The sequence below is a fragment of the Triticum aestivum genome, chromosome 2D (assembly GCF_018294505.1).
Source record: "Triticum aestivum cultivar Chinese Spring chromosome 2D, IWGSC CS RefSeq v2.1, whole genome shotgun sequence".
Classification (NCBI taxonomy): Eukaryota; Viridiplantae; Streptophyta; class Magnoliopsida; order Poales; family Poaceae; genus Triticum; species Triticum aestivum.
Window position 1 is genome coordinate 96,532,887 of NC_057799.1, and position 23,825 is coordinate 96,556,711.

Below are 23,825 nucleotides of genomic sequence, written 5' to 3' on the forward strand. Positions count from 1 at the left end.
GTTCAGTTAACTATTTGATTCAATTCTGCAAATGTGATGTTCAATTCTTCACGGTGCAATTTTCCAAGTTGTCAAGCATGCTCGGTTTGGTTAACTGTCTGATCTTCTAGTATGTTATACATTGTGCAATGTGGTTCTCAGTTAACGTTTGGTTCATTTGTTGTGGTGTTTAGTTAACTGTTTGCTTCAATTCTGCAATGTGATGTTCAATTGTTGTGGGCGCATTCTGTTATTGTATACCATGTGAGAAATAAATCGAATTTGGCTGTACTAAATGCATGAGAAACAAATACAATTGCTATATTTCCAAGTTGTTAAGCATGCTTGGTTTTTTTAACTGTCTGATCTTCTACTAGGAGTATGTTATATTATGCAATGTGGTGCTCAGTTAAAGTTTGGTTCAATTGTTGTGGTGTTTAGTTAACTATTTGGTTCAATTCTGCAATGCGATGTTCAATTGTTGTGGGTGCATTCTGTTATTGTATACCATATGAGGAATAATTTGAATGTGGTCGTACTAAATACATGAGGAACAAATACAATTGCTATATTTCCAACTTGTTAAGCATGCTTGGTTTGCTGAACTGTCTGATCTTCCATTAGGAGTATGTTATATTGTGCAATGTGGTGCTCACTTAACGTTTGGTTCATTTGTTGTGGTGTTTAGTTAACTGTTTGGTTCAATTATGCAATGCAATGTTCAATTGTTGTGGGTGCATTCTGTTATTGTATACCATGTGAGGAATAAATTGAATTTGTCTATACTAAATACATGAGAAACAAATACAATTGCTATATTTCCAAGTTGTTAAGCATGCTTGGTTTGGTTAACTATCTGACTTCTATTAGGAATATGTTATATTGTGCAATGGGGTGCTCAGTTAGTTTTTGGTTCATTTGTTGTGGTGCTTAGTTAACTGCTTGGTTCAATTCTGTAATGCGATGTTCAATTGTTGTGGGTGCATTCTGTTATTGTATACCATGTGAGAAATAAATCGAATTTGGTTGTACTAAATACATGAGAAACAAATACAATTGCTATATTTCTGAGTTGTTAAGCATGCTTGGTTTGGTTAACTTTCTGATCTTCTATTAGGAGTATGTTATATTGTGCAATGTGGTGCTCAGTTAATGTCACGTTCATTTGTTGTGATGTTTAGTTAACTGCTTAGTTCAATTCTGCAATGCAATGTCCAATTGTCGTGGGTAGAAGTTTGTCTTGTTGTGCATGTGAGGAATAAATCGGATTTGGCTGCACTTAATACATGACAAACATATACAAGTGCTATATTTCCTAGTTCTTAATCATGCTTGGTTTGGATGAATGGGGTTTCCATGTGGCTTGAATTAATCTGATGAATCTGCAATGTGCTTATTTTCCATCAACATATTTTACTGATAGCATGTGAACCCTTACTTAACCTGATGACTAACTACTATATATGTGTTGCAGGGAAACAATGGGAAGCACTGAGGTTTACAATCGAGGTTAGCACGTGCATGGTCCATTGTCTAATAGCATATTATTGTGCAATTGCAGGAACCATTCTAATATTTAGGTTTTTCACAATTATGTCTTGCACATGTAGGTCCTGCTATCAGAGGTTTTGACCCACTGTTCGACCCTTTCTGCATATGGCGAATGAGTTGTCCATGAATATCAATCAAGTCAAGAAACTCAGAAAGATTGTTAGGATAAAGAAATTAGCGACAAAAAACAACAAGATCTTTTTCTGCACAATGAAGAATACATCAGTTAACTACAAGATGGTACTAACTATTATACCTTGCCTTTTTTTATTCCTTTGCCCCATTTCCAATATAGAGAAGATATTTATGCACATCCTTGTTTTCAGGCCTTTCCAAAGCAGTTCAATGATGATTACCTCTCAAACCACCTCTATGGTTCAATATTGAAGTGTTCCTGAAGAGGACGAAGGATGGACGGTCAATCATCCACAGGCACCAACCTAAAGTTGCAAAGACCTTCAACATGAATGAAGGCTCAATATTCGCCTTCCGCTTCAGCAATTTTCTAGATGAGATGCATCTTTCTATGTACTGTCTATGATGCTAATTTCGAAAGGTTCTAGATGTTGCATGTGAAACTTGGTGCTGGTGCAGTTGTGTAATGGGGTAGCTGAGTGCTGAAGCTATATCATGTTGTGCTCTGATGTATTTCAATTGTGAAATCCTGCTTCCTTAATATGGAAATGATATATATTATGCGCTTAATATGAATGTCAATTAGATTAATAAATGGATTATTAATAATAGGGCAATTAGCCTGCTAATTGGCCAATTAGAAGGTTTTTCTATTGCAAACGGTTATTCAGAAAACACCGTGGGCGATGACCTCACGCAACGCACATAGTTTCTAGGAATAAACCGTGTTGGATCAATCAACAATCACACACGACATACTCTTGAAAACTGTTTGCGTTAGGCCACCTTGCATAAACGTTTACCACATAAAAACTGTGTGTGATGGATAGCCTTTGCCACATAGTTTCTTCTATGCACCGTGTGTGATGCATTCAATAACACAAACTATAAAATTGTTAATATCGTGTGCAATGGCAAAGCTATCACAAACGATTTAACGGGGAAAATTGTGTGTGATGTACCTGCGAAGGGAAACGTTTTCCTTGGAGCGACTGTCTGGGATGTTCATACGAACGGAAACATTTAGCGGGACTGATTGTGTGGGATGTACTTACGACCGGAAACGATTTCGCCTGTATAATTGTATTTTCTTAGCATTACTGTACGTATAACCATATTTGAGCTCTCGCCGGTCGCACACGATCTCATTTTGCCGAGCGTGTGTGCCAGGAGGGCATATCCCCGACGGTTTATTGGTCGTGTGGGAAGGACCCCATATCGCCCACACTCACTTGGCAACGGTTCCAAATGCCGTCGCGGAAAGAGGTTAAAAACTGTTTGTATAGCACCTCGCTGTACCAGTGTGCCTCGGAAACCCGAAAGTCCCCACACAGAGGAGGTTCATGACGCGTAGTGTATGCTAGTCCCCTCCCCCCTCTTTGACGCGTCCTATATATACTCCTGCTGTAACACAAACAAAAAATCCTCTTTGTTGGTGAAGTTAACCTCTCCCGTTGCAGGTCAAAGTGATGGATGACGACCTCGCGAGCCCACAGATGGAAGCGTCACATGCGAGTGAGTGTCCTAGGACAACCACCGCCTGTATGTGGCCTAAAGAGGTGATGTGTGATGTTTGAATACCCAACGCACAACTTTGATGTGGCACATGCTTCGAAAATCGGAAACGCCCTACACGATGGTTCACCACGCGTAGTCCCCCTCACTTCGAGCCGGTGGGAGGGATTCTTGTGTACGCAAGTGCTCAAACTTTGATCTAGAATCTCACCATGATCTACACAGTAACACAGTCCAATAAGAATCCACCTTTGGTCAAATGCCTCTCGTTGTCGGTCAAAAGTGATAACCTGTGCGGTCTAACGAATGGGCGCATCGCTGATAACCGCATGAGGGAGTGTCTGAGGACCACCAATTTATGCATGTGTTCCAAACATGTATGTATGAAAGGGTTGTGTAATGTTTTAAATAACTAATTCATGAATTTTATGTGGCACCTGCCTCACAAACCGGTCAATCCCACACGGAGGATCACGATGCGTAGTGTACTGCCAGACCCCCCCCCCCACACACACCGCACCACCACCGCCATTTCCAAGCATGTCAAAACTTTTCAGCAGTGAACATGTGACCAAAGGAGTGCCGTGTTAAAATTTAAAAAACACTAAGATTATTCAAACATTTTTAAACATTGGTTGATTTCCTAGGGATTTAATGTGTAACAATCAAATTTGAACTACATGCAAACGTGATAGTGCACGAAAATGAATTCAAAAATCATGTGTGCGTCCATGGGTGCATGTTTAGTCCCCATGCAAGAAATTTCAAACATAGAGAATCTTGATTTTTAAAATCTAGTAAATCCAAAACTTAGTTGAAATTCATTAAACTTATCATGGTGTCATATGGACACCAACAGACTGTGATATTGTTTTTTTGTCAAATTGGAGACAAGTTTTGATATAAGCTTCTTACAAATGGGAGATTATTAATAATTGGCAACCAATATCGCAAATGGCTTATTTATTCAAATCGTGGGCATGAGACCAACAATGTATGTATGCTTCGGTTAAGTAATAAATCGGTAGAATTAGTAATAAAAAATAAAAAAACAATATGTGTGCCACCACGCATCCCATGTGCCGTGCGAGAGCAGACGTGAGTTGATGGGACATATGCAAGCAGTCCGCCGCGCAGACAAACCAGGAGGCATGCGGGCCGGTCTATGAATTGACGGGAGGCATGTTCGTTGCACAATGTCACCGGGAAGCGTACACGTAGCTATGTGAAATGACGGTAGCCATTGGAGCAGTCCGCAGTACATGCTCATCGGGAGGCGAGCCAACCCTTTGACCGCCGCCTGCCTCGGTCCCACTGCTCCATATTAATGGCACACCAGAGCCGCTGGTCATAATAGGCGACTGCATCCCCCATTCTCGCTGCACACACAATCCACTCTCTCCGCCAGCATCCTCGACGCCATTCTCAGTCGTCAACGCCGTCAGTGTATGAGGTTGCTGCCGAAGCGCACCATCGGAGGGAGTGGCAACGTCGGGGCTGCTAGAGCACCTGATCACGGCTTGAAGCTAGAGACAGAGGTTGTCGTCGCCGCCGATGAGGTATAGCGCGGGAAGAAGCGCGACCTTAACATCGCCGACACCATCGTCCTTCCCCAGCCAGTGCCGGAGGTCCACAGTGACTCCGACGAGCACTCCGATGACCACCCGGAGAGGACGGAGAACCGGTTAGTCATCGATACCCATTTATGTGGCAAATATATCCTAGGTTTTCTCTGGTTAGTCCTGCCTTCCACCTTTTGGATTAGAAATCCTATGGTTATGTTCTCTCAATCCATGAAATCTGAGTAAGACTCGTTAGATCCGTGTAGTGTATTGATTGTTTGAATGGTACAAATGATAAGTGATTAATTGTTTCTTCTGTACAAATGATTTCTGCTAATAATTTGACAAGGGTTAGTGTTCAAGCTAATAATTTCTAGCCAGACCTTGGCAATTGATTTTGAATGTCCTACATATATGTTTGTGCCAAAAAAGTGTCCAGATTGGTATGTACATATGATTGAGTTAAAATCGAACCAAAATCTTTGGATCTGTCTACAAAAATAGCCATAAAATCCTAATCCTACTTTATGGCATCTAAATTGGTTTGATGCCAAAAGTCGTGGGCATGCCAAATTTTGGAAACTACCAAATGTTCGCTAGAGATTAGTTTGCATTCCATTGTCCATTGCCAATCTCACAAAAGGTTGCCAAGTGTTGGCAACTTTTCATTTTTCTAAATGTTGGTAGCAAACCAATCAGACTCTTAATTTCGTTGCACTAAGTTGTGTGTTCTCTATTTATGCATTTCTTTCATCAAGATCACTTGATGATTTATGGTTCATTCTGTCACAGGATATATTATATTTCATAAACTCTACCTGCTGAATTCGCATTATTATAAAATATGCTGATGCCACATTTTTTACTATAAGTATAGGTGTTATCTAACGATATCGACATTGAGGATGAAGATGTCCAGAGGAGGTTCAAGAGGCAAAATATCAGGGAGCTTTATGCGGGAAACCATAACAAGCGTATTAGAGCCTAGAATGGGGGCTTTTGATACCCGTTCTGCAACCAAAAGCTTCATGACACGTATGAAAGTGTTTTGGTGCATGCAAGAGGACGAGCCGTTGGCTCCTTCAAGCAGAAGTATTCTCGTTGGGTGGCGCATGCCGCATATGCTGAGTACCTCGAGAAGCTTCACCTTCATGCAGGCCTACCAGCAGATGAGATGTGGGATTGAACTATGGCTATGTAGTGTCTTAATTATAACTAAACTATATATGGTTGAACTATGCTTGCGTATGCTTATTATCTATGCCTGAGTATGCTTATATCTATGTTTACTTATGTCTACATGTGGGATGAGTATGCAATCAGTTTGGTTGATGGAATTTTATGCTTCTCTTAGACCAGCATATGATTGCCCACATCACACACAACTTATTAGTGCGAATCGTATGTGTCACTTTCGGCCTCCCCACACATTTTATACTAGCAAATGTATCACCCTCAATCGGACTGAGTTTTTTGCTTTGAAAATACACCCGAGTGATGTTAATCACACACTGTTGGCTCTACCAAACCGTTGCCGCCGAAATGCAATGTGGGACAGAAAACTCTCACCACCCAATTCAAAAAGGAAAAAAGAAAACCCTCAACACCGCCACATCACAAAACCCTCACCCCCGCCCGCTACCGCAATCCCCAGTTGCACCTGCACTCCTCTGCGACTCTGCATGTCACCGCCTATCACCGCGGCAACAACTTAACTCATCGCTGCCGGCTGCCGGCAAACCCCGCCGCATTTCGCCACTACCGCTTGCCAACGCCTATCGCCATTCACTTTCTTGACGCCGCTCGCGGTCGACCCGGCTCTGTCCGATTGGGGAATCTGCGATATTGGGGTTTTTCTCTCATGGAGAACCAGGTAACTAATTTACTGAAAGATACGCTCATCTCTTATCCCAGCCCGTCTGCCCCTTTTAATCACCCGGCCGAGATCGCCATGAATTCATTTTTCTTCTAGCTGATTCGTGGGATTTTTCTTCTTTCTATATTAGATAAATTAATGAAGAGGGCAAAATTGAGCAGTTTGCGAAGTCACTTGCCTTCAAAAAAGAAGGCGCAAGGCTTCTCCCTACCATGCAGAAAATAAAAATGAAACGAAAGGGATAGTCTACCTCTCCCTTCCGTTAAAAAAAAGTTTGCCCGTTGTTTGTCTCAGTTAATACCCAATTTTTGGAGCTCTGTTGGCGAGTTCTATTTCTGCCTCTGGAGCACCCTCTTTTTTTGAGTGGGATGCAAAGGAAGGGTAAGATAGTAAGGGATACGACATAAGTAGTTAAACAGTTAAACAGTTATTATTCTTGATTATACTCATATTTGCATGACATCATGGTTACACTGTCTATTTAATTATAAATTTTGGTCCTTTGATTTCAACTGATGTATTGTTCTTTCAATTCCCATATTTGTAGGTTACCCTATTCTTTAATAATCTTACCATTTGTTGCAGTACATCCCTTGCTTTGCAACAGCAAGTGTAGTACACAATCTTAGCCTCTACATAAATGAAGACTCCAGGGATGTCATATTGAACAATGAACAAAAATGATGGATTTACAATTGTTGTTTCTGTAAATCTTGATGAACATGGTCACTTCTATTTTGGCGCGGGCCTTTGGATAGAAATTTATAAGTTTTATGTAGTGAAAGCTGGCACTAAAATTGCAGTGCACCTAAAAGAGCCTGGTCATATGATATATGCTAACTTCCCCGATGATATCATCCATCCAGACTTTGTTCCAAGTAAGTGTTCTTTTCAAGTATATGCATGTTGACTTACCTAGCAATATCAAAGGAATTGTGTAGTATTTAAGCAACTAATTGGGATTCCATTTTCTGACTCTGTTCCTACCTAATAACTTCTAGTTACCAATACACATTTCTTCTGCCATGTTCTAACTAAATATTCCCTATATTCCCACTCCTATCAGATGGCGCCGCCACTGAGGAGACTCCGAAGGTGGAGGACGAGGCTGCCAACAAGTGGAGGCGGGTCGAGCAAGAACGGCAAGCGACTCCGGCAGGCCTAGACTTCATCAGTACCCTCCCTCGTAATATGTTGATAGTCATCATCTCCCTCCTCCCAATAAAATATGGCGCACAGACAGCCGTCATTTCCCGGCGATGGCTCCCCCTATGGCACTCCACCCCTCTCGACCTCATCGATCACAAGCTATGCCATGGCTATCGCAAAAGCTTGGATGCATTGTCCCAGATCCTCGGCAGGCACCATGGCCCAATCAGAGGCCTTATCATGGGCAAGTTTCGTTCCAACATCAAGGACCAAGCCAAGCTTGACGAGTGGTTATGATCCCCGACCCTAGATCAGCTCGAGGAGCTCAGTTTTAATGACGGACATATGCGCTCGCTGCCACCGTCCGCGCTACGCCTCGCCGGGTTCATGAACTGCCGCCCCCACCCCCTGATTAATGACGCGCCCATTCTTTTTCTCCCACGACTAAAGCACCTCGTCGTCTGCATCCCCAGGGATGACATGGAGCGCCTGCTCGGCGGCTGTACTGCACTCAAGTACTTTCGTCTTTAGGCAATCAATGGGTTGAGTAGCTTCCACATCACCTCCATGACTCTCCGGACAATTTATGTGTGTTGATGGTGCTGCAATAAGAGATCACATAAGGTGTATCACAGTATGGTCATTGAGGTCACACCTTTACTTGAGAGATTACTTGTAGTTGATCAACAAGGTCCAACAAGAATCGTTGGCATTTCTATGCTGAAATTGACAGTGGTGGGCTACTCGTCTGTCAGATTCTCCGAACTTGTTATTGGATACACACCCGTTCAGTACAATAGTCGCCTTCTTCTTATCCTTCTTGAAATTAAAATTATTTCTAATTTTCAAGATGTATGTTTGTCTATCATCCATAAAATGATACCGACAAGCCTGACCTCGTATCTGTGCACAGTGAAGGTCTTGGCACTAGAATATATCGGCCCCAACTTGGACCAAGTTGTAAGTTTCCTGAGATACTTTTTGTGCCTAGAGAAGCTATATATCGAGGTGATGCTCCTTTCCTATTAAATGGTAACCATAAGGAAGTTCATTTTTTGGTACCTTTTCCCATGTTTACAATGACGAATGTACTACGATTTCTAAAGGAATTTGGGAGGATTTCAGTTAAGGATGACAATGGGTAGGGTATGCGGTGGGTAGAGAAATACCATACCCATATCTGTGTAGTCAATGGTACAAATTTCTACCCACGCTCGTACCCATGGGTATGAAACTTTACCCGTACCCATACCCGATCGGAACCCATACCCATTGGGTACTCAACGGGTAGATCAAACAGTACACATATTATTCGCAATTTTACATTCATCTATAGCACATTTAAAATAAACATTGATCTCACCTTAATAACTGGTAGATGAGTACATGACAATTATCTCAATCAAAATTGAATTGGTGACAACTTTAACATAAGTTCACAAGCTCATGACACAACTTTACCATAGGTACACTTGTGAATCACGTGTAAAGTCCAAAGTCCACATGCCAGTATAAACGGGTAGGGTATGAGTATATCCATGGGTAAAAGGCTATACCCGTGCCCTACCCATGACTTAACGGGTAGGTAATGTGTACTACCAGTGGGTATAAAATTGTGCCCATACCCTACCCATGCGGGCTGGTACGGTATCCACGGGTACCCGTACCCATGGGTAAAATTGCCATCCTTAATTTTAGTACATACATGTTTTTTCCTATAGTGGTTTCTTGATTCATATGGTTACAATCCATAAGCATTTCTCCTTTGGATTCATCTGTACTAGATTTCGTAGGGAAATCTCCGTCCACTCCAACCTCTTGTGAAGAATCCTACATTTTCTATATTATACAAATGCCCATGTTAATCATGTAGGACCAAAGATGGCATGCCACTCTATTCGTGTACTTTAGAAATCCTGCAAACCAAAGAGCCATGTAGTAGTGTTCAAAACTGCATATAGGCACTAATACGTTCTCTTCTTTTTACAGATAAGATTAGGCTTGATAGTGGATAATGTGATACAATATAACAATCACATCAAATGCCTTAATTTGCATCTCTCAAAAATTACTTTGAACTCCTACCGAGGGACCTTATCAGAGATTATATTTGCCAAGTTCTTTGTTGTGAGAGAAAGGGTGCTAAAGGTAATAAGGTTTGCCCTACATTTATTTCATAAAAATGAATGGTTTGTTGATTAGCGTCGGCCGCTACGGCAGAATGGAAAAGGCTTTGTAGAAGCTGAATTTCATTTTGGATGTTCAGTTGACAAAGTAATCAGAAGTCATTATGTCAAGCCCATACATGACTTGTCAGTTGCTGATCCCTTTGCAGAAATATTGAGGTTCCGAAATAAATGTTTCAAGTGGTAATATTAGTTTGAACCTCTCTTATGTCCATGCTCAGCTAATCAGTGCGGGCGTCTGCAGCTGCATGAGCTGAATTTCATTTCTAATATCAGTTTGGACCTTGTAATCTTTGAATTTGAGCCTTCTAACTCTGGAATTTGTACTTTGTAGTATTTTGGCTTTTGTGGTACAATCATTGAAATGGCATCCTATGAGATTCGTATATTGGCAGTACTACTATTTTGACCTTATTATGCACTGGACGATTAATATCTATACCTTAATGGACTTGATTTTATTTAACATGCTCGAATGTGTTTCCCCTGTCGATCTCATCGCAAACGATCTATATTGCGGACTTGACAGCGATCTTCGACATTATTGCACATAGTTGGTTTCTACAACTGTGTGCCCTGTAGAGTGCAGAATTATCGCATTCGAGTGTCCATCATTACCCGTCTATGTTACTTGGACCTCATCACCAACAGGTAAACTTATTGTCGAACGTGTGCGCTTCTTTAAATCTTTCCACACACCTCATTTTTGCAAATACTTTTGCCAATAAACGCCCACAATTTGCCCCTCTTCTAGTTGACGCATGGCCAAACTAGCCAGGCAGGAAGCTTGCGTGGGAACAGGCTCACCAATGATACATTTGGTGCCTCTTTGAGCCCGCGTGTGGTCAAATGAAATGCGTGTGGGGTGCTCAAGCGTGCACTAGAATCCTCCGCTAGAAACGCCATGACAAGACGTGACGATTACAGACCGGCCATCCCCCATTTATTGCAGTGGCCATTTAACCCTTGTGTCTCTTCAACCTTTTGATCGCGCCCCGGTATTGCAAGAAGCACACCCACAACGACAAATTCTAAGAGGGTATCCTGCACGGCTCCAATGGCGCTCCCAGCGGCTGCTAATGATGAGCGGCAGTTAACCATGCATGTCGTAGTGGACACCCACATAAGGTTCACGGAGCTCTCGACGGTGTACACCAACAACCCAATCTGGGTGGAGAACTCCATCCACACTATGGATTTGCTTCTTGCTGCGGAGAAGTACAAGGTGGTCGGGTTCGACCTCGTGTACACCCGCGCTCGTGCCGGGTCTCACCACAAGGCCACCGCCGCCCAGATGTGTGTGTGCAATCACGTCCTCGTCTACCACTACTGCCTGGACACAAGGCCTTGCGAGCATTTCTCTAGGTTTGTCCACAGCCCTCACTACATGTTCGCTATGGTGGACATCACCAACGATGTAAAGGTACTCAAGAATTCGAGCATCGCCTGCTAGAATCTTGTCCACATCCAGGTGAAATACAAGCTCAGGGGCAGTAGTAAGCATGAGAAGGACTCACTGGTTCACCTCATCGATACCATCATCGACCCCTACTACAGAGACATGAAGGATTCCTTCAACAAGGGCAAGCTTGCCTGGCACGCAACCTCGATGGAGAAGAACTCACTGGTTCACCTCACCGATACCATCATCATCACAACAAGAAGTAGATGATTAGATGATCGTTTCTCCTAGTTTGGTATGCATGTAATTGTTTACTTTCATGTGTACAAATGTTATGTGTGTAGTCACTTATGTAACTAGATGCTTAAATTGGTTATGAAATCATGTTCTTATAAGTATATATTTTGTTGTTCTGTAGACAGAGTGTAGATGTTGTGCGGACAGAGCAAATCACATCGCACATTGACTAAACTAGGTAACCCATCAGTGATGATTTCATCAACCGTTGACAATTGTATACCAGCAAGCGTTTTCCCACAACACAAAAGGCTTGTTATTAGGAATCTTATGCATTGTTATCGGTCTTCCCACACATTTGTGATTACTGGCATGTTTGCTGCATATCACACACATCTTGTTAAGCTGAACCATTTCTGTTGTTTTTTCTCATGACAAACAGTTCATCTGGGTGAATTGTATACTGTCTAACGGACACGGCACACACCTTGATTTAGCCGACTGTTTCCATTGTGTTGGCTAATCGAAAACAGTTCATTCAAGTAAATTGTATGTTGTATATCGCACACACCTTGATCTGGCTGACTATTTCCGTTGTGTTGGCTAATCGCAAATAGTTCATCTGAGTGAACTGTATGCTGTATATCGCACACACCTTGGTCTGGCTGACCATTTCTATTGTTCTGGATCATCACAAATAGTTCATATGGATCAACTGTATGCCATGTATCGTACATGCAACTCTAATCTAAATTGTGCTTGATGTCTCCGTGATCACACACAGTTCGTCTTTGATTCATGTGTTGCGTTAGCAGCATCCTGAAGTAGTGACCATTCATGTTGTTTGTGTGTGATCTCCTTCTGGTTCAATAACCGTGGTTCTTAACTAAGGGAAATACTATCTCTACTATACTGCTTCACCCTTCCTCTTCGGAGAAATCCAACAACTCCATCATGAGTAGCCGGTCCCAAGCTGGAGATTTTAGCTTGATGGTAACAAGATAAAGAGGGACACAAAGTTTTTTCCAAGTTTAGGCCCTCTCAAAGAGGTAAAATACTATCTCCTACTTCTATTGTATTGATTTGGGATGGAGTACAGAGTACAGGATGATCGACCTCGAGATCTTATGTGAATGAATCTAGCCCTATGGTCTAAACCCCTTGGCTTATATAGGCACCGGGGATACCTAGGGTTACATGTAGGTCGGTTAAGGGATAAGCATGCCAATGTTTCAAATGTGTCTTGAAGTGTGCGCAAAGTCTTCGTAGGATTCCATATCGAGTATGCCATGGGGCATGCCAAACATGGCCCATTCCTTGGTTGTCTGGGGGTCCTCAGCCTGACCCATGACTGGCAGGCCAACGTGCTTAGCACCACCTAGTCCAGGGCATCGTCACACGCCTAGGGGAATTACTCACACATTCAAATAGAATAGCCAATCATCTCAGAGAATAAACCCCTAAAAGCCATATCAATAATACCGCGAAGATCGACAATAAGATGAATGATTAAATAAGTCTCAATCTCCAGATGTGTATGAATAAAGTTTACACCCTGATCTTACAACTTGGAATTCCTCTTATAATGCTGAAGGTGAAATGAATATGAGTATGGAGATCGAAGAAAAAAACTAGAAGGATCTCTAGTGGTTCTTCTTCTCCGAATCTCTTCTCTCTCTCTATGTTCTGGATGTGGTTGTGGTGGCTATGTTTCTCCGATGTGTCTACCCCTTCACAAAAGTTTCTTCTATAGATGAGAGGGTACGACAATTCATACGGCCGGCCATACAAGCACATGTGCCCGTATGGAAGCCCATCTTTCGCTCTGGTGCACTAGGTGACAAAACTTTCAACATGGAAGTTGCTCCATTTTGGCTTGATTTGTTGTAATTCACTTTGGTTTCCTTCCATACATGCTTTTCCTACAAAACAATGGAAAACAGGTTTTCTTCTCTCTCGAATGATTAACGTTAGAAACAACGGAACCTCAGTGAAAACCAAATGAAAAATCCTTGTAAATAATCATAAATTCTCAAGCAATCACAACCCCTTGCACTTGGGGGGAGGGGGCAACTCCTACCTAGTTGAGAGGAAGCAGTGAGGTGCAAAATTAGGCCCTCCATTGGTAAGCTCCCATCGGTAATTGATTGTGCAGTACTATTTTGGGATAATCTATGTGCATTATTTATTGATATTTTCTCAATATGGTGATGGGGAGATTTACATGTTTGAATAATAATCCAACTTTAGAGAAAACTAAATGCACAATTAATTTTGTAAACGTAGCTAAAACACATATCATGTTAATAAAGATGCATGGTTCTTTGAGAGACACTTTCCAGAGCTTATTCATCATATGCTTACAAAATAGTATTTTCACCATTATTCTCTCGAACGATTCTGAAAGATTGTGCGTAATGATACACAAAATTGTGTTGTTATAACACATTAATGAGCTACCTAGCATGACCGTGTCATACAAATTTAGATTGGAATGTTGTAAATTTACGCCAAAGTTAGAGATACGCACAATTAAGACAAAAGGTTGCAATTTTCTCATCCTGGCCGATCCGCCTCTATAAATTTACGCCTCTTGACTTGCTTTCAGCTAACAAAACCAGTGACTTCCCTTCCCTTTTCTAGCTTCACCCTTCGGTCGGCAATGGCTCACAAGAAGGTGGCACTCCGGTACATCCACAACAGATCAACCCGGCGTGTTACCTTCAAGAAGCGTCGCAATAGCATGATGAAGAAGGCAGGTGAGTTGGGCACCATGTGCAACACCAAGGCTTGTGTGCTGGTGTATGGTGAGGGTTCCTCGGTGCCACATGTCTTCCCATCCCATGCTGATGCGGTGGCGATCCTGAATCGGTACAAGGACATGCCAGACCTTGTGCAGTTCAAGAATACCGTGAGCCAGGAGGAATTCCTCATCGAGCGGATTACTAAGCTCCAAGAAGAGGCCAACAGGTTTCGACGCGAGCGTGAGGATCGCGAGATCAGAATCCTCCTACACAAGGCCATGCTCGGTGGTAGCCTCGACGTCCATGAGCTTACCCTTGTTGGCCCTAAGTTGGAGGTCATCCTCAAGAACCTTGGTGAGCGCATTGCAATCAGTCAGAACTTGGAACCCACCGGTCTTCCAACCACAAGCTCCATAGGTCACCAACGACATCGAGATGGGGCCTCCGATGATGTATCAAGTGCTTCAACAGCAGTAAGTGAGTTGGCTTGACATCAAGTCCAAGGGGACCGCAGCACCTTGGTCTACAAAGACTAAGTAATGGAGGCCACAACAGCGCCAGCAACAGGTCCAACACCCGCTTCTCCAATGATGATATGATGTAGTTTTTTGACAATCTAAGGTTTGAGTTGTAGTGGGGAGCCAACTTTGGAGCATCTTCTTAGAGTCCTTTTGCTCCCATGTAACGAGGGATAAGATCTCTCGTCATCTCATTTGATTTAATTTTGTCATTGTTAAGATGCAGGAATTGCATCGTTAATAAGGAGGGACATTTAGTCTTGGTCTGGCTCTTTGAGCGAAGGAATTTTTTCTAGTCGTTGAAATTGTTATTCTGGATCTCTTCTTTGATGGTTTGTTCTTTGTTCTTTGTTATTTATTTTTTAATAACGGATAGGTTTCAACATCTCTTTGAGTCAACATGTTTTATCAGGCATACTTGCATAATTGTGTATATTACGACACTTTATTAGCCATGATATTTACTTGATTGCTACTATCAATAAAGAATTAAAGAGCCTAGGCGCTTTAGTCATGTGTTGGGAAGTACTTCTAGCTTGGCCCTATTTTCTCTTTTTTGGTTGGAAGATTTTGAACATGTAAATGTCCTAGAGTAGAGTGATGGTTGTCACATGCACTAATCCACTAGTTGGAGCGTCAGACATCTTAGCCCAAGAATCAAAGTGGCATGCTTTTTGACAAAGTAGTATCACAACACATACATGCAAACTACAAGGTTTAGCAAGGATCTTATGGCAATGCTTATAAACAACATCATAATGAGGAAAGAAACAACTTATCAGACTACACCAAAAGACTTTAACTAGGGCACCAAGCGGTTTTGGCTCGACTCCCTTCCAAAGGAATTTTGGTAGGCCACTATTCTCTAGCGGACTTGTTGGTGCAATCGAGTGCCCCGAGAGTTTTGGAGATTGTTGAATAGAAGCAGTGATGAACTAATGTGTTTTCTAGCGTGCATAGAGAGATTGGGCCCTAGAGTTCAGAGGATATTTCTATAAACTTGGAAGATTTTTTTCTACAAAGAATAGAAGAATGTTAAGGAAATCATGGAGATTGCCATCAAAGAGATTGTGTATTGGAGTTGACCCCCCAAAATACTTCTGAGTCAAAGCAATTGCTACACGTGACATCCGAGAGAAAATGACTGTAGCAGAGAAGAATGAAGCTGAACTGAAGATGTAGCGCATTTATTTTGCAGTTTCATTTTCTTCCATTGAATCATAGGACCACTGTAATATTAAGAGGAGGGTCACTTTTTAGATACTTATCTCTTTATGATGCTTGACGAAAAAATATCCCAAGTGTGTTGAGATAAATCTCTTCGTGCGAAAAGTAATTACCTCCCAGCCGAAGGCAAAGTTCTTCTGGGTTGTGATAGAATTGCTCTAGTAGAGGAGTCAACCTTACTTTTGCTTCAAGTAATGTTCTATTATAGCTAGCCCCCACATGCCGTTACACTCGGCTGCTCAGTTGATTTTCCAAAGAAGTTTGTTTGAGCACCCCTCTAAAAAAGATTTGAGTGAAACTTAGTTAGTGTTTGAGCATCACAGGGAACTAAGTTGAGAGCTTTGAACCAATTACTCTTAAGAGCTGCTAACTCTCTAAACGATTAGGTGTCTAGCCGAGTGACCAAGAGTAATTGTGGTTTCCGAAGACAAAGTCTGTCAAGACTATGGAGATAGCCTGAGTATCTACCAAGAGTGAATTGACACAAGTAGAAAAGTGTTCAAGGAGAATAGTACGGAGAGTTTTTATCCTATGTTCAATCACAAGTCCCTCCAGTCAGACGTAGTTCTTTTGACGATAAGTGGATCGGTCGAACAAATCCTTTGTCGTCATCGAGCACCACAAATTTCATCTCATCCTTTGCATTACTTTCTGTAGTTTACTTTCAGTAATGTTTTTTGTTGTCAGTTTTCCATCTGTGCCCTGGTAGTTATCTTTCGGGAGAAATGTCTTCTGTTTGTATCATATTTCTTTCCTATAGGTGTTTTCTTTTGTAGAACTGCATGATTTACCTTGTGTTGTCTTGAGAACATTCAAGTTTTGAAAGAAATTTTATATCTCGCGTTCATCCCCCCTCTCTGGTAGATTACTGTCGATCCTACAATTGGTATTACAGCAAGGTACTTCTTGTCTCTACTTTTTAAGGTGTAACAACCTTGGAGTTGAGTGTGTCTTCCACAGTGAACTTCAAGTCTACGGAGAAGATTCCCAACTTTGATGGGATGGTTTACCCCGTTTGGAAAGAAAGGATGAGGATTCGTATCAAGGCCATCGATGATGATATGTGGCACATTGCGTAGAATGGATACATGATTGAGACTCCTGGTTATGATAAGAGGCTTATGCAACTGGATGCTCATGCAAATGATGTTATCTGCAATCATCTTCCTAGAGCGCAATTCATTCGCTATAGAAGACTTGAATCAGCAAAAAAATTCTTAGACAGATTACAAAAACCCAATGAAGGTGAATCAACTTAGCACTACTAGAGAAAACCTTACTAGTGGCGCTGGTTTTTTACATAGCAGTAGCGCGGGCACCCGCGCTACTGCTAGGGCGCTACAGCTATTATTTAGCAGTAGCGCGTTTCTAAACAAGCGATGTAGCTAAAATACTTAGTAGTAGTGCCTCTTTCTCTACCAACGCTACTACTATCATCACATAGTAGTAGCACCCTATTTTCTCCCCACGCTACAACTAGGTAAATAGAAATAAAAAAGAGAAAAAAGGAGTCAGATGCAATATTCATGGAAATCAAGACAAGTCCAGTGCAAATAAACTAAGTTCACAGAACCATCTCACAAGCATTAACGACAATACCACATTTAATATAACCACACAATCTCACAAACTCATATATAGTAGTCAACAATGCATGGATAGATCATAGTTGATAAGTCTACTAGGTAGTCATACTAGCATATATATGGTTCAGCAGCCACACGCATGCATGGATAGATCTCACAAGCATATGTAGTTCTAGATGATATCGATGACAACCATCATCCTCAAGCCTGGGCGGTGGGTGTTCCTGATAGTAATTAGGATTGCCTGTCCAACATGAAGATTCTTGCCGACGAGGAAGCTCTTCCACCCAACCGAGTTGAAGTGCGTGCGACCGTCCGTGTCCACGCCGTACGCACAAGTGGTGACGGATCCCCTCGCGGTAAGGCGTATTCCAGTGGAGCCTTCTTCATCAGGCTTGATACCACAACTCTCAGATAGGCTCTTTGGCAATTTCTGAATAAGAAAAACATATCAATTAATAGGTAGCCTCACACATTCTACACTATCAAAAGACAGTACTACATTTCTACACTAAGTATAACAATAAAGCATATATATCATCGGATTCACTAAGCATATAAGATTCACTAAGCATATATATATCGGATTCACTAAGCATATAGACAATCGGATTTACTAAGCATATAAGATTCACTAAGCATATATATCATCGGACTCTACACTAAATATAACAATAAAGCATATCATCAAATTACTACAGTAAATGCAACATACCATGATATGCCGATCAACCATGGTACTTGTCAGGCGGGTCACGAATGGCACCCCGACGAAGTCAGCACGTGGCGGAATGATGTCCCATAGGTTGCACACCTCCTCCTCGCTCAACCTCATTCTTTGAGCAACGATGGCTTCACCAAGTGGGTCGTCATCATCCTCATCATCTTCATCATCTTCAGCTTTGTTGACATAAATCACGGCCAACTTGGGTCTTTCTGCTCTAAAGGAGAAGCTGATCAACTCATCACCGGTGATACGCATGTGGGCGACGAAACGGACCCATCCATCTCCTCCCACCTGCGTCATATTTCGTCCTTTCTCGACCTCCATAGTGTAGGGGCCCCCAGGAGCCTCAAAGGTCACAGAGTCTCTGGTCAGCTTGTTGAATTCTAACCTCACATTGCATGGGATGATCTGTGTAAAAAAGCAAAATGATATATACACGATCCATTAATGCCAATGACACTAAAAACAAAATAGTGGTTACTAGTTTCATATAATTTATTACCACCGCATGAAGAAAACTAGACTCGAAGTAGATGCCGAACAGAGTGCCAGATGCAAGGCTGCTGGCGCACCTTGACTTGCACCGACGACATGGTGGTGGTGGCGCCATTTCCCTAAAGCAATATGATTAGAGGATTTACGATCCAAAAAGTAAACATAAAGTTTTCAATACACACATCAGGGTTTGAATAATATACACATCAGGTTCACATCATAGAGAATACACATGAGGTTCACATGGCAAGCAAAATAACAACTAAATTGTAGTTCAGTTCAGACAATAACCTAATAGAGATCATGTAACCCAAACAGAGCCTAATAACCCAAACAGAGCCTAATATAGAATTCACAAGTGGGTGAAAATGTAGCCAACATTTTCTACTACAAAATATAAGCACCAGACTAAGAAGTAATACAAGGGAAGAACAATCGCACACATAGACAAAAGATAGCATCAACCTGTCCTAATTAACACAGCAAAGTCAGTTTTCTCATTCAAGAAAACAGAGACATGAGACAGATCAGTTAGCATTTCTTTTTTGAAACGGGTGTTAGCATATATTCAAATGCGCACCATAACAACTTGGCAATTTGAGCATCAGCACATACAGACACTCTCTTCAACCTCAAAGAGTATCGAATCAAGCATTGATTTTTCCATGAAACCACATAACAGTGAGGGCTTCTTGGTCATATCTTTACATGCATCAACAAAGAAGCTAGTGGATCAAATTCACACATAGGGTAGCTCATCACGAGGATACAAACATTTAGACCTTTAAGAAGAACTGGCACAATCAACATCATTCAGATGAAAGGAGGAGCATTCACGACATAACCCTAGTGTCAAGAAAGAACCCCTCTCTAAACCCTAGAACACTAGGCACCATCGCCGCCGCCACTGCTCTAGGGACAGCAGCCAAGAATTGAAACCCAAGTTTCAATTATATGTGCTAAACTGCTAATCAAGAATTGAAACCCAAGTTTCGGTGAGCAACAAAAAACCTCTACTTCTCCTCTCTCTACTCTCTACTCAATCACGTGAGGAAACAAGCCTGGAACACGTCGCATCAAAGTGCAGAGTCACCGTGCAATCCATAAATCCCTTTCCCCACGCAAAATCCCCAAACATGGCGAGCCGCCACGGCGAATCGATTGGAGCCTAGCTAGTGGTGGCGCGCTCAGGGAGGAGGAGATCGAGGGGGACTTACGGGGCTAGAGCGTCGGAGGAGGCGAGAGGCGACCGCGCGTGGTGGCGGCGCACGGCGCCGTCGACGGGGGTGAGGCGGCCGGGGAGGAACCCTAACCGCGGCGGTGTTGTCGGGCGGAGGGGATCGATTGTGAGAGTGAGGGGGTGCGGGGGGCGCTCGGGCAGGTTTTCTTTTCCCCTAGTAGTAGCGCTGGGTAGAGGCGGGCACTACTGCTAAGCCCACCAGCTGTAGCGCCCGTTCGAAACAAACGCTACAGGTAAGTGGGCTACCGTTTTTGCCCTGCGGCCCATGTAACAGCAGCGCGGCCCAAGCTAACAAACGCTGATTTTATTTGGTAGTAGTAGCGTTTTTTCTACCCAGCGCTTCTGGTAATTACCAGTAGCGTGGGGTCAAGAAGAGGCGCTACTGGTAAACTTCTACCTATAAGCATTTTCCTAATAGTGTAGAAAGAAACACAAGTTGATATTCCGCATGCCTAGTTCAACCGCTTCGAAAGGCTCGGGGATGAAAATTGTCAGGCAACCTTTAACCACCTCAGTGACATCTCTAATGAGCTATAAGGCCTTGGCAGTGAAGATATCACAAATCGTCAGATAGTGAAAAAGTTGCTTCGGTCCCTGGATAATTCTTTTTACATGCCAGTTTTGATGATCAAAATAAGGCCTTGCAACAAGTCTTGACCCAGCTGATCATATGGAGAGGCTGAAAACCCATGAATAATAAAAAGAAGGAAAGAGATAATTGTATGGTTTAAGCTACCAAAAGAACCACACACTCAAAGCTTTGGCTGAATCTTCTTCATAAGCTGATGACAATGCTGATGAAGATTTTGATGACCCTGACAGTATCAGCAAAGATCTTGCAGTGATAACAAAGCAATTTCAGCGCTTCTAGAAAGAGAATTAGTTCTAGAAGAAAAGCTCAAGCACTAACTCAAACTCTTCATCAAGCTCAAAATCTTCTAGAGACTACACATGCTTCAAGTGTAAGAAGCATGTGCATTTCATCTTTGATTGTCCAATGTTGGAAATTGAAGCTGGATCAAGTGGCAAGTTCAACATGAGAAGTAGCAAGAGTTTCCACAGAAAGAACAAGATCTATGATTCCGATGATGAGAAGAAAAATAAGTTCTCCAAGAAGAAGGATAGTTCCTCCTCCAAGTCGACCTCAAGATCTGCTTCAAGAAGTCCTTCCAATTCTCACTCCAACAGGAAGAAAATCTCACACAAGGCCAAGGCATATATTGGGAAGCAAATGGACTCCGAGGAAGAAGTCTCTGAGTCTGAAGAAGTTGATCAATTAATCCGAAGAAGAATACAATTCTGGCATGGCGGGCATCACATGTGCTTCCACACCCGCGTTCAAATTCTTCAACAAGAATTCAAGTGATGATGAATATCATGCATATTGCTTCACCGCAAAAGCTCCGAAAAGAGGTACCTCCCAAGAAACAGAAAGCTTACGTCAATGATGAATTTTCTTATGGTGATGATCACCAAGCAAAGCTCATAAAAATTGGTAAGGTATAACAATACTCTCTTGATAAAACTTTTAGGGAATCCGAAGAGTTGCTGGTAGAAGAGATGTCACTACAAAAAAACATTTTTCTGATGATACGTGTTTGTCACAGCAGGTTACGTTTTCTGTCATGCATGTACATCCATGAAGATTTTATGACAGAGTCAAGATATTCATACATATGCTATCATAGAAGTGTTCGATGACAATACTCAAATTATCATCTCAGAAGTGTCCACTTCCATAACGATAAATGGTGAACCATGGAAGTATTTTTGTCAAGGGTAACCGACACGTGTCATCGACCGTAACAAGTCGTAGTTAAGCTATCGGGGTCGGTTTTGTATCCGATAACCCTTTAACAGCCACGACCAATGGCGATTTTCCTTATGTAAAATTCTCATTAGCCAAAGGAACAACATGTCAGCTCGGCGTTGCAACACATGTCATCCATTCAATGGATGATAGGCGCCTATGATACATCGACACGTGGCACGGCCCAATAGTGTCCCATTTAGGTTAAAAAGGCCGGCCTGTTTGACTTGGTAAAAATTTTGCAGGCCGGTCCATGGAAAGTTGTTAATGACATGTTCACATATAGCCCACTTACGGCCCAGGAACTTACGGCCCTTTGTGGCCTTTCCGAATTCAGCCCAGTAGCATCATGTGGGTCGTCCAATATGATTCCATCCTGTTGTCACTTTTGGACCTGTATGGCCCGTGACTTCTTTCAGCCCATATGAGGTTGTTTGTAACTCTAGGCCCTTTAACGGCTTATGGTGATTCTGGCCCATAATGAATAGTAAATTGCTTTGGACCCAATAACGGCCCATGATTTAGTTGGGCCGTTTCCAACCAGTGTTAACTTTTGTCCTTCTAAGGGCCCATAAATTCTTGGGCTCATTTCAGAATTCTTGGGCTCATTTCAGGCCCACGATTACTTACAGTCTGTTAGTGGCCTGTTCCGCTAATGGGCCAAATTCAGCCTATGGTTACAATCGGTCTGTTTGTGGCCAGTTAACTCATTGGTCTGTTTTCATCCCGTCTCTCATGTATTCCTTCCCATTAATGACCTATTATGCCTCTTGATAGAATTAAGCATGTGATGTATTCCGTCCTGTTAATGGCCCATTATGTTCTGGGCCCATAAACTGATGGTTGAGATTTTGGCTCGTTTATGACCCATATTGCGGTCCGATTTTGGCCCATAAATAGTACAGCCCATCTGTGGTGGATCCTACGCCTATAGGAGGACCATGGATCTTACGGCCCATAGGAGGCCCATGGATCCTATGGCCCGTAGAAGGCCCATGGCCCATGGTTATTGCAGCCACTAGCAAGCCGAGGAAAAAGAACTGCAGTCACTAAAAGCAAACAAATAAACAAGACTATCAATAAATAAATAAGCAAGCAACTAATGCTAGGCTATTATGGCTATTACAAATATTACATTCATTGGGCATCAAAGTTCGCCACCAATGCAAATATAGGGAACAACAAAGTAGCATATTACATACACTGGGTGTCTAAGCCCACTAGTGCAAATAAATGTGAGAAGAGCTCAGGAAACGTTATCCTGGGTATCCACCATGTTGGCAATATGCTTAGAAAGCTGATTAGTTTTCTCTTGTTTGGCGCTAAAATCCTCCAATGCTTGATGTTGCACCAAAAAATATACATCTGAATTCTGCAGGAACTTCCTCATTCCTTCGGCTTCTTGTGGCATCATAGCTGATCGATGTCTTTAAGCTTGTAGTTGAGACTCAAGAAGCTGAACCAATTCACGCAGCGAGTTTAAAGAGCTTGGGTCCAGCGGTAGTGGCCAGTAACTCAAACACTACATCAAGACAGGATCTTGGGGTTGTCTTACTGTCTTCAAGATAGTTTTCCATATCTATTTTATCAGCTTGGTTGGAGACTAGCAGAGTTGTCTCACTTGTTCAACCTTATTTGCCTTACTTCCTTTACCATTGCATAATGGGGTACTCTTCTCCAATATTCTGTCAGCATTCTAAAAGGAGAAACAAGCAGACACATAATAGCTTTAGCATGTAGTATAGGAAACTTATTTTGGTAAACTAGTTCAGTAGTAAGGTGGACATGATTGAACTAACATGTCTCCTATATGCAAAGTAGTACATAATAAAAGCATGAGACAAACATATATCTGTGTACACAACATTGAAAGAATATAAGTGTGT

At 42.2% G+C, this 23,825-nt stretch overlaps 1 protein-coding gene across 1 annotated transcript; it reads left to right on the forward strand.

Annotated features, from left to right (window-relative positions):
• The first annotated feature begins 14,254 nt into the window (after positions 1-14,254).
• On the forward strand, positions 14,255-14,827 carry LOC123055690 (agamous-like MADS-box protein AGL80). Its single transcript, XM_044479596.1, has one exon. It carries the CDS (start codon positions 14,255-14,257, stop codon positions 14,825-14,827), a length of 573 nt encoding a protein of 190 aa, XP_044335531.1.
• The last annotated feature ends 8,998 nt before the right edge of the window (positions 14,828-23,825 follow it).

What these genes read in the sequence shown, in the direction of transcription:
- LOC123055690 (XM_044479596.1), top strand. Translation starts at nt 14,255, where the DNA reads ATGGCTCACAAGAAGGTGGCACTCCGGTACATCCACAACAGATCAACC.